The 13,496-nt window shown below is 42.6% G+C and overlaps 1 protein-coding gene across 1 annotated transcript in view; it reads right to left on the minus strand.

The window, feature by feature from the left end:
* The window catches only part of EXOC2 (exocyst complex component 2), a 144,892-nt gene extending 133,176 nt beyond the window's left edge, over positions 1-11,716 (minus strand). The window contains exon 1 of the mRNA XM_083188026.1: positions 11,442-11,716. Within this exon, the coding sequence (XP_083044152.1) occupies positions 11,442-11,559 (118 nt within the window). The 5' untranslated portion in view covers positions 11,560-11,716. The remainder of the gene's footprint in view (positions 1-11,441) is intronic.
* Between the last annotated feature and the right edge of the window lie 1,780 nt (positions 11,717-13,496).

Below are 13,496 nucleotides of genomic sequence, written 5' to 3' on the forward strand. Positions count from 1 at the left end.
CCTGTCCAAATACTTTTTTGCCCCAATATATAATCTCCTCATGTGCCACCTGTACTCTACATATATTGGGGGAAATTTACTAACGCAAATACGCCTGAAATTGGCAGTCGTATTCAAATTTGACTGCCTACACTTATTTTTGTAATTTATAATGTCCGAAGATAAGCATATTTGAATTATTTTTACAGGCATATTCATATACAGGAATACGAATGCATACGCCATTGAAATAATACGACTAGGAATCACAGTTGAATGGTGATTCCTAATTTAAAATTTTCCAACTGTATTTGGGTGAAACCTGTACGGATCACAAAAATAGTGAAAATAAATAGTAAAAAAAAAAACAACATGCATGCAAAAAGATCACAGACCAATCTTTTGTGAAGTGTATGCATGATGAACGATTTGATTCACTCGTGAATGATGGCGGTACGATTCCGGCATCGTTCCGTGTGTATGCACCTTAACACAGGCCTGGTCTGTATATCAAAGCTGAAATACAGACCCCACTGTGCTAGAAGCACCATAGCAGAGAGCGACACCTCAGGCAGGCATGTCCAAACTATGGTCCTCCAGCTGTTGTGAAACTACAAGTCCCATAATGCATTGCCACAGTTTTGCTAGTAGGGAATGGTAAAAATATTGCAAGGCATGCTGAGATGTGTAGTATCACAACAGCTTGAGGGCCAGAGTTTGGACATGCCTGCTGTAGGGGTTTTGAAAGATGCAGGGTGCTAGAATGAACACTATTAAAACAGATTTAAAAAAATGGATGACGCTGAAAATAGTCTGCAACAAAATGTTTGTATGACACAAAAACATTAACAATCTTTTCAATGTTTGGGCATTTAATGTCTCCTGAGTGCCACAGATCACCATATGCGTAAATCAGTCACTGTGCTACTCATAGCTTCATTCAAAATCCCTGCTAACTACTTCTTTTATACTCTGTGATATAATTAGTGCATGCTTTACTAATTATTAATGCAGGCCTGGGCACCATTACCCTGTCAAATCACCAAGCATCACTCTAATCCCACAGTGCTTTACAACTGGCAACTAAAAAATAAAACTTAGGTATTCAATTAACCCCTTCCTGACAGAGCTAGTTTTTGCGTTCCTGACAGAGCCATTTTTTTCAAATCTGACATGTCTCACTTAAGTGGGGATAACTTTTTTTTGCTTTTACTTATCCCAGTGATTTTGAGATTGTTTTTTCGTGACACATTGTACTTCAAATTAGTGGTAAATTTGGGTCGATACAGTCTGTTTTTTTGTGAAAAATACCAAAATGTCGTGAAAAAATGGAAAATTTAGCGATTTGCAAAATGTTAAATTTTCTGCTTGTGAGACAAATAATCATACCACTCAAAATAGTTAATAACTAACATAGACCATATGTCTACTTTATGTTTCCATCATTATTTCAACTTCCTTTTAATTTTTTTGGACACTAGGAGGCTTACAATATGAATAGCAAATTCTCAAATTTTCAAGAAAATTTCAAACACTGATTTTTTTAGGGACCAGTTCAGTTCTGATATGACTTTGAGGGACTTGTATGTGAGACACCCCCATAAATGATGCCATTTCAAAAACTGCACCCCTCACAGTATTCAAAACAGCATTTTGGAAGTTTGTTAACCCTTTAGGTGTTACACAGGAATTAAAACAAAGTGTAGGTGAAATTTCAAAATTTCATTTTTTTTTGCAGATTTGCAATTTTAATACATTTTTCTAAGGAACACAGTACATTTTACTAGAGAAATGTGACTAAAAATTGATTCCCCCAATTCTTTTGTTTTCAAAAATATCCTATATGTGGCCCTAGTGTGCACGTTGACCAAACCACAGGCTTCATAATAGAAGGAGCACCTACTTGATTTTGGAGCCTCCTTTTTATGAGATTATTTTTTAGGCACCATGTAGGTTTCTAGGCACCATAAGATGCTAAAATTTAGGAACCCCCCCACAAGTTACCCCATTTTGCAAACTACACCCCTCAGGGAATTCATCTAGGGGTATAGTGTACATTTCAAACCCCCAGGGGTTTCACCAATTTTGATACAAGTGGGCAGTGAAAATGAAAAATTACATTTTTTTACACAAAAATGCAGTTCTGGCTCAAAATTTTTCATTTTCACAAGGAATGAAGGAGACAAAGCACCCCAAAATCTGTGCCCCAATTTCTCCCGAGTACCGCAATGCCTCACATGTGACCAAAAAATACCAGTTGGGTGCATGGCAGGACTCAGAAGGGAAGGAGTGATTTTTGGATTTTGCAGCTCAGATTCTGGTGGAATTTTGGTGGGTGCTATGTCGCATTAGCAAGACCCCCCAAGCACCAATACAGTGGAACCCCCCCACAAGTGACCCCATTTTGCAAACTACACCCCTCAGGGAATTCATCTAGGGGTATAGTGTACATTTCAAACCCCCAGGGGTTTCACCAATTTTGATACAAGTGGGCAGTGAAAATGAAAAATTACATTTTTTTACACAAAAATGCAGTTCTGGCTCAAAATTTTTCATTTTCAGAAGGTATGAAGGAGAAAAAGCACCCCAAAATCTGTGCCCCAATTTCTCCCGAGTACGGCAATGCCTCACATGTGAACAAAAAATACCAGTTGGGTGCATGGCAGGACTCAGAAGGGAAGGAGTGATTTTTGGATTTTGCAGCACAGATTTTGGTGGAATGAATGGTGGGTGCTATGTTGCACCAATACAGTGGAACCCCCCCACAAGTCACCCCATTTTGCAAAGTACACCCCTCAGGGAATTCATCTAGGGGTATAGTGTACATTTCAAACCCCCAGGGGTTTCACCAATTTTGATACAAGTGGGCAGTGAACATGAAAAATTACATTTTTTTACACAAAAATGCAGTTCTGGCTCAAAATTTTTCATTTTCAGAAGGTATGAAGGAGAAAAAGCACCCCAAAATCTGTGCCCCAATTTCTCCCGAGTACGGCAATGCCTCACATGTGACCAAAAAATACCAGTTGGGTGCATGGCAGGACTCAGAAGGGAAGGAGTGATTTTTGGATTTTGCAGCTCAGATTCTGGTGGAATTTTGGTGGGTGCTATGTCGCATTAGCAAGACCCCCAAAGCACCAATACAGTGGAACCCCCCCACAAGTGACCCCATTTTGCAAACTACACCCCTCAGGGAATTCATCTAGGGGTATAGTGTACATTTCAAACCCCCAGGGGTTTCACCAATTTTGATAAAACTGGGCAGTGAACATGAAAAATTACATTTTTTTACACAAAAATGCAGTTCTGGCTCAAAATTTTTCATTTTCACAAGGAATGAAGGAGAAAAAGCACCCCAAAATCTGTGCCCCAATATCTCCCAAGTACGGCAATGCCTCACATGTGACCAAAAAATACCAGTTGGGTGCATGGCAGGACTCAGAAGGGAAGGAGTGATTTTTGGATTTTGCGGCTCAGATTCTGGTGGAATGAATGGTGGGTGCTATGTGGCATTAGCAAGACCCCCGAAGCACGGTGAAATTATGAACCTAATATTCCATAGATGTGTGGTATATTTTAAAACACTCCTTTATACATAGGCCGGGTTTGTCGGGGCAAGTGTCACACTGGAAAATAGTTTGCTTTCTTATTCCCTTTTTATAGCAAACTTTGCACCTTTTTTGTGTCCTGCCCTTTTTTCCAGTGGAGGGGATTTCATCAGGAAAATGCTGCCCTGGTACAATACGGGGGCCAGTACTAGAAGTACTGGGGCCCTCTGCCTGCTGGTTCCCAAATATTAGGCCCTTTATGACTTCCTCATGAAAGTGCATAAATGTCCCCCTCTGGCCGGTAGAACGGAATAGCACGTAAGCGTTATACAGTGCCATCTGGATGATATACACGGCCACCTTCTTGTACCAGATTTTTGTTTTCCGCAGGGCACTGTACGGCTTCAGTACCTGATCTGAAAGATCCACTCCGCCCATGTACCTATTGTAATCCAGGATACAATTAGGTTTTGAGGTGTGGGTACTGGTACCTCGTACAGGGACGGAGGTGGTACTGTCTCCGTGAATTGTTGTCAGTATAAGGACATCCCTCTTGTCCTTATATTTGACCAACAACATATTTTCGTTGCATATTCCCCTGCTTTCACCCCTTCTCATTACTTGGGCAATGTGCGTTTTTGGGAGGCCTCTTTGGTTCTTGCGCACAGTACCGCAAGCTGCTGTACCTCTTGAACCAAGGGCCTTAAACAGGGGGATGCTAGTGTAAAAGTTATCCACATAGAGGTGATAACCTTTATCCAGGAAGGGGTGCACTAAATCCCAGACAATTTTCCCACTAACACCTACGAGGGAGGGGGGGCATTCTGGCGGTTCAATTCTTGAATCCTTCCCTTCATAAACCCTAAACCTGTGGGTGTACCCTGAGGTGCTTTCACACAGTTTATACATTTTTATGCCATACCTTGCCCTCTTACTGGGAAGGTACTGGCGGAATTTAACCCTTCCTTTAAAATGTATAAGGGACTCGTCGATACAAATAAATTTTTCAGGGATGTACACCTCTTCAAATTTGGCACTGAAATGATCAATGACCGGCCTGACTTTGAATAGCCGGTCAAAGGTGGGATCATCTCTGGGTGGGCACTGTGCATTATCGGTGTAATGTATAAATTTAAGAATTGTCTCAAATCGAGTCCGGGTCATGGCCATACGATAAAATGGAGTACTGTACAGAACATCTGTACTCCAATATTGCCTAATTTCTGGCTTTTTTACTATGCCCATATGAAACACCAGACCCCAAAACGTCATCATCTCTACTGCATCTACAGGGGTCCACCTAGCAAATGATGACGTGGGGTTTTGAGCAATAAACTGCTGGGCATATAAATTAGTTTGGTCCACCATTAAATTTATAAAATCATCAGAGAAAAATAATTTGAAAAAGTCAATTTCTCTGAGACCTGTGGAATCAAATTGGATTCCTGGCATGGCCAAAAACTCAGGAACCTGGGGCTCAAAATTGTCTGGTGGTGGGGTCCATACGAGATCAATTGTTGGGGGGGGGTCTCAGCTGCTCTACGGGGGCGTCTTTGAGGGGGTCCCTCATCATCAGAGGAGGAAGAGGAGCTTAAGGCGAATCCTTCAAATTCCCCGCTTGCATCACTGGCTGTGTCAGAGTCAGAAGCAAGCAGGGCATATGCCTCCTCCGCTGAATACATTCTTCTGGATGACTGGGATGACATTTGGGAGGACATTTGGGATGCCATTTTTATTTTTGTGTTACTGGTAGTGAAATGTTTCAACACGTGTATAGTGTAGGGGGGGGTACAAACTTTATTTCAACCCGGGGGGTATGTAGTGTGTAGTGTGTATGTAGTGCAGAAAAAAAAAAAATACTTTATACCAATAAAAAAAAAAAAAAATGAAGGGGTTAAAAATAAAAAATTGAAGGGGTTAAAAAAAAAAAAAAAAAAAAAAAAGGTCCTGCGCCAAAAATTGAGCACAGATGTTGGTCAGTAACGTCTGTCACTGAACAGCGCTCAAAGGCAACAGGAATTTGATCAAAAAAAAAAAAAAAAAGAGATCAACCCTGTGCCGAAAAAGCTGATCAGTGATGTACGTCACTGATCAGCGCACAGTGGCCACAGGACACCCACAAAATCACAGTGTGTGTAAAAAAAAAATTAAAAAAAGACCCCACAGCACTCACAAAAAAAAAAAAAAAGGTGATCAGTGATGCGACACTGATTACCAGTGAGGTGCAGCAGGTGCACAACCTTTGGTGCAACTGACAGTGCAACTGACAGGTATATATAAAAAAAAAAAAAACCTCTGCACCCCCAAAAAAGTTGCTGATCACCTCAGATATAGTGATCAGCACAAAAGGCGGGGGCAGCAGACACAAAATTTAGCACTCTCTATCACTCTCTGTCACTCTCTGTCACTATCTCTCACTCTCTGTCACTATCTCTCACTATCTCTCACTATCTATCACTATCTATCACTCTAGGACACTAAAAAACCTGCACCCCCAAAAAGGGGGGGTAGCAGACACAAAATATACACTCTCTATCACTCTCTGTCACTATCTCTCTCTATCTCTCTCTATCTCTCACTATCTATCACTATCTATCACTCTATGACACTGCAGCAGCAGCACTGACAGGTATATCTATATATAAAAAAAAACCTGCGCCCCCAAAAAGTTGCTGATCAGTTAATTTATACTGATCAGCACAAAAGGAGGGGGCAGCAGTCAGTTATATAAAAAATATATAGCACAATCTGTCACTATCTCTCTCTATCTCTCTCTCTCTATCTCTCTATAACTATCACACTGCAGCAGCACAAAATATAGCACTCTGTCACTAGGCCTCTCTATCTATCTATCTCTCTCTCTCTATCTCTCTCTATCTCTCTATCTCTCTCTCTCTATCTATAACTATATCACACTGCAGCAGCACAAAATATAGCACTCTCTGACACTATCTCTCTCTCTATCTCTCTCTATCTCTCTCTATCTCTCTCTATCTCTCTCTATCTCTCTCTATCTATCTCTCTATCTAGCTATTACACTGCAGCAGCACAATTTCACAGCACAGGAAGGCACAAGTAGCAACAGGATCCAGGAAGCATCCAGCACACTACAAGCACAGATCAAGCAGTGAACAAGCAGTGATGAAGCAGTGATCAGGTAAGTATGGAGCAAGGTTCTGGTCAGTATATGGCGGCAGGTGGGCACGGTGACCGCACTGCACGCTATTCCAGACCGGAATGGCGTCTGCAGTGCAGTCACCGTTAGTTTAAACCCCCCTCCATGGCTGTGATTGGTCCGTCGGTCCGACGGACCAATCACGGCCTTTGGGGGCGGGCGGGGTGAGGTGGGGTGACACCAGTGTCACCCTTACACCCCGCGGTGATTGGTGCTGTACTTTACAGCACCAATCACCTCCGATCCCGTGTCACCGGCGAACGTTATTCGCCGGTGACACAGGAAAACGCTGTGAATGGCTGTTCACACTGAACAGCCAATCACAGCGATCGCCGACGGGGGGGCGGCATCGCAGCCCCCCCTGGGCATGCACGGACATGTCTGCTGTCAGGGACAGCAGACATGTTGAAACTGTCACCGCGTCTATAGACGCGGTGACAGTTTAAATCCATGACGTACATTTACGCCATGTGTCGGGAAGTGCTTCCCGACCATGACGTAAATGTACGTCAAATGTCGGGAAGGGGTTAAGGAGGTAAAATATTCTGCTCACTGGCTTCCTATCAGAAAGATCATTCAATCCCAAGAAAAATCACCCATTGAACAATAATGTCATACAAGCCTGTCAGGTTCCGATTATCCATGTCTTCTGACAGCAATTTCAGCAAGCCTCTATGGTAAAATGACACCTTATACTTTTATTAAATACTATAGTTATAGTAGGTTAGTAGAAGGTCACATTAACCTACAATGCACCCATCACTCCAATCCCTCCAGGTTACCAAATTATCTGTAAAACCACCACAATGCTTTAGTGTATGCACTCTCTGGTATCAGATGTTCTCCCCAAAAACATACACCTGATCTTAAACATATACCTTCACAAACACGTGACAACCACTTTGGTCTACATACTATGTATTTTGCTCTGCTTCCCTGTCACAGGCTCTACCAGACTGCTAAAAGATGTGTGGTCACTAAAACTATATATCTCCATCCTTGTACTGTACATTAATGCTTCTTGGGGTTGGATTCAAATCAAACAGTGACTTACATTCCTGGGGTGACAGCCCTGTCCTCGACTTCTCTCCATAGATTAACTGTTTCTCAGACCTACAGGCAGGTAAACTCTTTGGATACAGAAAACAAAGGATACAGCACATCCTACCTACTTACAGTACAGGCTGAGTATCCCTTATCCAAATTATTCCAAAAACAAAAACAAAAAATGCACTTTTATTTTTAATTTTTTGCTAATAACCTACTGGGGTTATCTGTAACTGGCACTAGTGGGGAAATATGTAAATTACACTAATTATGTGCAAGGACACAATTGCTTGGCAATAAAATATATTTGTGTGTATTTTATGTGTTTATACAACATAAATGCAAGGGGTATGGATCATTAGGTCTACAGCATGTTGGTCGACATGCTGAATGGTCGACATGTCATTAGGTCGACATGGGGTTTTTCGCTGTGTTTTTTTACCAGAATGTCGACAAAAAAGTCACCATGGACACTGAAATGTAGCACCGCGTCCCCTCGCATGGCTCGCTGCACTTGCCAGGATTCAGGCACGGTGCCTCACTACGCTCGGCTGACTATTTTATTCTTCCACCACGCCCTAGTGGATGGTAGGGCATGAAATACTGCCTGTCAGCACAAACAGTAAGAAAAACCCATGTCGACCTTTTGACTGTTGACCTAATGCTTGTGTCCACCTAAAAACCTGTCAATCGTGTCCCATGTCGACCAATGCAAGATACCTCATTGAAATATAAAAAATATTCCAAAACACAGAATAATCAGTTATCCAAAATTCTTCTGGACCCGAGCATTTTGAATAAGGGATACTCAACCTGTATACTGAAACCTGGAAAAAGGAGAGGCTGCAATATATACTTTTAAAGGGCGCTTGTCCTAAGGGCCTACACCTAACCTTGAAGGGAAGCAATTGTTTGTAATTGAAAAGAAAACATGTTTCTACAAAGTATGCAAGCTCAAAGGAGACAAATATGTAAGCCAGCACTGAAGATGGAGTAGCCCACATTTGCATAAAACATGAAGATGAGAAATGCGTTGACCTAAAAGGAATATACATAATTGTATATATGGGCCCTTATTCAGATCTGATCGCAGTACAAATTTGTTCTCAAAATGGGAAAAACCATGTGCACCGCAGGAGGGGCAGATGTAACATGTATAGAGAGAGTTTTGTGAGATTTGTGTGAGCTATTTTGTTTCTGTGCAGGGTAAATACTGGCTGCATTATTTTTACACTGCAAATGTAACTCTCTCTGCACATGTTACATCTGCCCCACCTGCAGTGCACATGGTTTTGCCCATTTTGAGAACCAATTTGTACTGCGATCAGATCTGAATAAGGGCCATGGTGTGTGAATGCTTAAAGCAATATTGTACACTAGTAAATGTACAACCATGCTTTTGGCAACAGGATTTTCATATATAGTGGTACCCTATGCTAGTAGCAGCAATTACAAAGAATCAGCTAAATCGAGTTGTGATAACAAGCCATAAGTGTGTCACCCTTCTTGTCGGTAGCAATATTGTTGTTGGATCTTTTCTCTTGGGGTACAGCTGTAGTGTTCACGCTAGTATTTTTTCTAGCGAGCAGGGCACCTTTTCATTCGGGAGAGCACATTTTACAAAAAAATAAATCATATATATATATATATATATATATATATATATATATATATATATATATATATATATATATATATATATATATATATATATATAAATTGATCACTGTGCCAGAATTGTGCCCATTAGACATTATGCCTCACACCATAATGCCTATTACATATTATGTCACATAAGTGACTCTTGCCTACATGCTTGTTGCCAGGGGTTACATGCTCATTGACTGGGGGGGGGTTTCCAGCTGGTTGCCAAGAGTATATTGCAGGGTGACTTTAGAAGTAAAAGAAAAAAAAATGGGCAGGGTGTGGTGCCCTGTAAAACAAACCTAGAATGAACACTATAGTTGCATTTACATTGTGGGCCCAATTTCTTGCTGGTGTTCATCCACATACTGAATAAGCTAGGGCTGAATGACATTGTGACAGAGGATCCCACGAAGCCATCTTTTTTCTCTAGGAAGGTTTTTGCCAATAACAGATCTTGCACACCAACCCTTCAGCAGCTACAATAGATATCTGGCTCAAGACAGGATATACTGTAAGCAGCTCCACACAGGTCTGACTCAAACGAATTTACTGTACATGGTGCACGTCCCCCCGCTTCAAGCAGCATTCACAATAGACTTATATGCATCCAAATCTGCAGGAGGAGGATGGCGTACACATTTAAAAAAAGGTACGTGTGACAATTTGCATATTCCCAAATCATTATCAGCTCCAGTGTCTAAATTTATAAAGCCACATATTAAACTAAGAATAACCCTACACTTCATGTAGAAAAATAAAAGCATAGGTTTAACTGCTTTTGAATCGTAGACATTAATGAATCATTATCTGGTATATACGTACAATTGATAAGATACATGTAGGTGACAAGCTAAACACAAAAGAATATAAAAGAAGGAAAACTAAGATTTCTAAAACGATTATTAAAATGTAAATATATTGTAAACCTGAATAATACCCTGCCAACCAGTTATTTGATCTATCTTACTTTTTGTAAAATTGAACCCTCTAGACAGGAGGTAAAACTTAAGGTATGACTCAGCTTCATCAGGAAAGTCAGTTATAAGAATTTCCTGATGAAGTAGGTAGCAGCCACATGAAACGCATAGAACTTGTGACAATTACACTTTGTTGTGAAGATTTCCACAATAGAAGAGTGATATAAGAAGAGTGAATGAACATCTTAATTTGAACAAATTCTTAAAAGCTCCGGCTGTTAGAATCAATTTCTGACACCCCTTTCAGATCGCAAACATGGGTGTGAGCTGGGATCGCGATCCCAGGTCCGACCCATTCATGTTAAACCTGGGTCACCTATTATACAGAGGGCGACCCGGGTTTAACCCTTCTTATTATCTGGGTCAAATTTTCGAGGTTGCTTCACCCGGGTTATAAGGTGTGGTGCTTTCACACCGTGACCCAGGTCACTACATCAGCAACCCGACAATATCTCGGTTCCCAAGTGCAGAGTGAAAGGACCTAATTTTGGTAAGCATCCTACATATAAAATTTATTTCCATTACATTTCAATTTTTTGGGTGGACATTAAGTAGATGAGAACAGTGCAGCGCAGGTACAGGGCAAGTATAGCAAGGCAGCAAAGCCAGGTTAGGATATGTCCAAATCTACTTTATATATAATAATGCTGAAATGTTTCTTGAAGGCTATTACAGTATATCATTTTATTAATGATCTGAGTGGGGCTCCCTTGGACCATAGTAACAGTGACTGTGAAGGGTTCTGTCATTAAATATACCTGAAGCACAATACCAAAATGTCATAAGGGGAGAGGGATCAAGTCCAAGATAGAGGTAAAGAGAAGTTGCCTATAGCAATCAGCTTCTGTTCTACATATATGACAGAAGTGGATAGGTGGCTATGTAGAACCATTATGCTTTCTTTCTGTGGAAGCCTGTACATCTCTCCCACCAATGTGTGCAGCGGTTACTGATGTATGAGCTGAATGCGGCAGTTAATGAATTTGGAACATTCCTCAGATCATGGACAGCTGCAAACATGCGTTTGCTCTCCTAGAAACGCTGCTCAGTGACAGTACATAGCATTACCTATGAGGTCAGACGGGCCGGTACCCAGGTTCTCTCCCCTGATAGTAACTTTGGTCCACGAAGTCCCTTCTTTGGGCGAGATGCCGGTGACCAGTGGGGGCTGCCGCACACGTGACATGGCTGCAGTGTCAGGACACTATTGCGGGCCGGTCCGGTGTAAAGATGTGACAGCGAGTGATGAACAGCTGTCGCCTCCAATGTCAACAAATACTGTAGTGTTACCCTGCACAGTCTTGCCAGCCACCACCACCGCGCATGCGTGAGGTGGTCCAGCGTCACTGGGCGCTGTTGCTCTCACGTGACCTTCCGAGTGCGTACGTAATGTACTGAGAACGGTGGGAAGTTACGTTTCAGGCGCATGCGCACGTAGACGTCCTCTTCCTCCGTTGTTTCCCAAGACAAGTCTGCTGCTGCTGACAGTGACAAGGCTGAAGTTACTGCTTCCTGTTCGGCCAGCTTCTTATTCACTTCTTGGCCCTTATTTTGTTCACTTGCAAAGGCAAATTCCTTCTCAAATGGACAAAACCTTGTGCACCGCAGGGGGGGCAGATGTAACATGTGCAGAGGGATTTAGATTTGGGTGGTTTATTTTGTTTCTGTGCAGGGAAAATACTGACTGCTTTATTTTTACACTGCAATATAGATCTCACTTTGAAGTAGGGATTGCCATCGATGGCAATTCTGCAACTGGCCATCGATAGTGCTATACTATGCAATGGCTGACCATCGATATATTTACATATCGATGGTCATCCATTGTGTTTGATTGATTGGCCTGTGGGCCAATCAAAACACGGGGCAGGGCTTTGCAGGTGTCGGGGGCGGGGCTACGTTCCGTGTCCCGGCACTTTGAGAAAAAAAAGCAAAACATTGTTTTGCTGTTCCATCAATAGAGGGAAACCATCTGGTTATTCCCCATCGATGGCAAAAGTATTTGACATCGACCATGAGTCATCGATGATTCTGAATCATCGATGGCCATCCCTACTTTGAAGTAAGACCCCACCCAAATCTAATTCTTTCTGCACAAGTTTCAGCTGAACCACCTGCAGTGCACATGCATACCTGCCAACTGTCCTGCTTTCTGAGGGAACGTCCTGGCCAGCAGCTTATACCCCTTTTATACCAAAACGCCGGGTTGCACCTGAGTTTTTGGACCCACCTTTTACAACGGCACAACCCCCAACCTGGCGCAGGTGGTTCCTGAGCCGCCGCTTGGAGATTACATCATCTCCAAGCACCGATCGCCGCCGCCAGGACCCGGACCGCTGCGCTGGGGGCAAGCCCAGCACTAAGGTAATCTGCTGTGTTGCCCCCGTGTACCCCCTCAGCCCTCATCCGGGAGGTGAATGGATGCCGCACACAGGCATCCATTCACCTCTGCCGCCGCTGCTGTCTGCAGAGTACAGAAGCAGAAGCTGTGTGTGCCCCCTGTCCAACCTGCAGACGTTGCAGTCCACAGGTTGTACATCCCCCATTGATGTAAACGGGAGCCGGGTCGGATGATCCGGCGTAACCATTTACACCGCCCTCTACCCAGGTCCTAGCCGTGTTCTACCCAGGTCAGGACCTGGATAGAAGTCCCATGTAAAGGGACACGCCGTGACCCATTTACATCGCCACTGACCCAGGTTTTTACAGCGGTCTAAAAGGGGTATTACAAAGCTGCTAGCTATGCCCCCACAGCAGTGAAAAATGGGAGCGTGGCCTTCCAAAATGACACACTTTGCCGCTAGGCCACACCCACTAATTTTGTCGCACGTCCCTCCTTGCCCGGATTCAAAGTTGGGAGGTATGCATATGGTTTTGTCCATTTTTTTACATATCAATACAATGTCCCGTTAGGCCAGCATAATGTCCTTCTGGATTATTAATAATATTAACAACCCCTCAAGCGCTATGCTCCACCTCCGTGTCTCCGTGCCCAAAAGAGCTATAGATTTATATAAATGGCAATGACACCATGCATAATAAATATATGAGTGGTAGAAGCAACTTATCTGGTAAGTCTGCCGCAACAATCTCCTTACAGCTAGAGCAGGGGTCCTCAAACTA

Source organism: Crinia signifera, chromosome 5 (assembly GCF_055691185.1).
Source record: "Crinia signifera chromosome 5, ASM5569118v1, whole genome shotgun sequence".
Classification (NCBI taxonomy): Eukaryota; Metazoa; Chordata; class Amphibia; order Anura; family Myobatrachidae; genus Crinia; species Crinia signifera.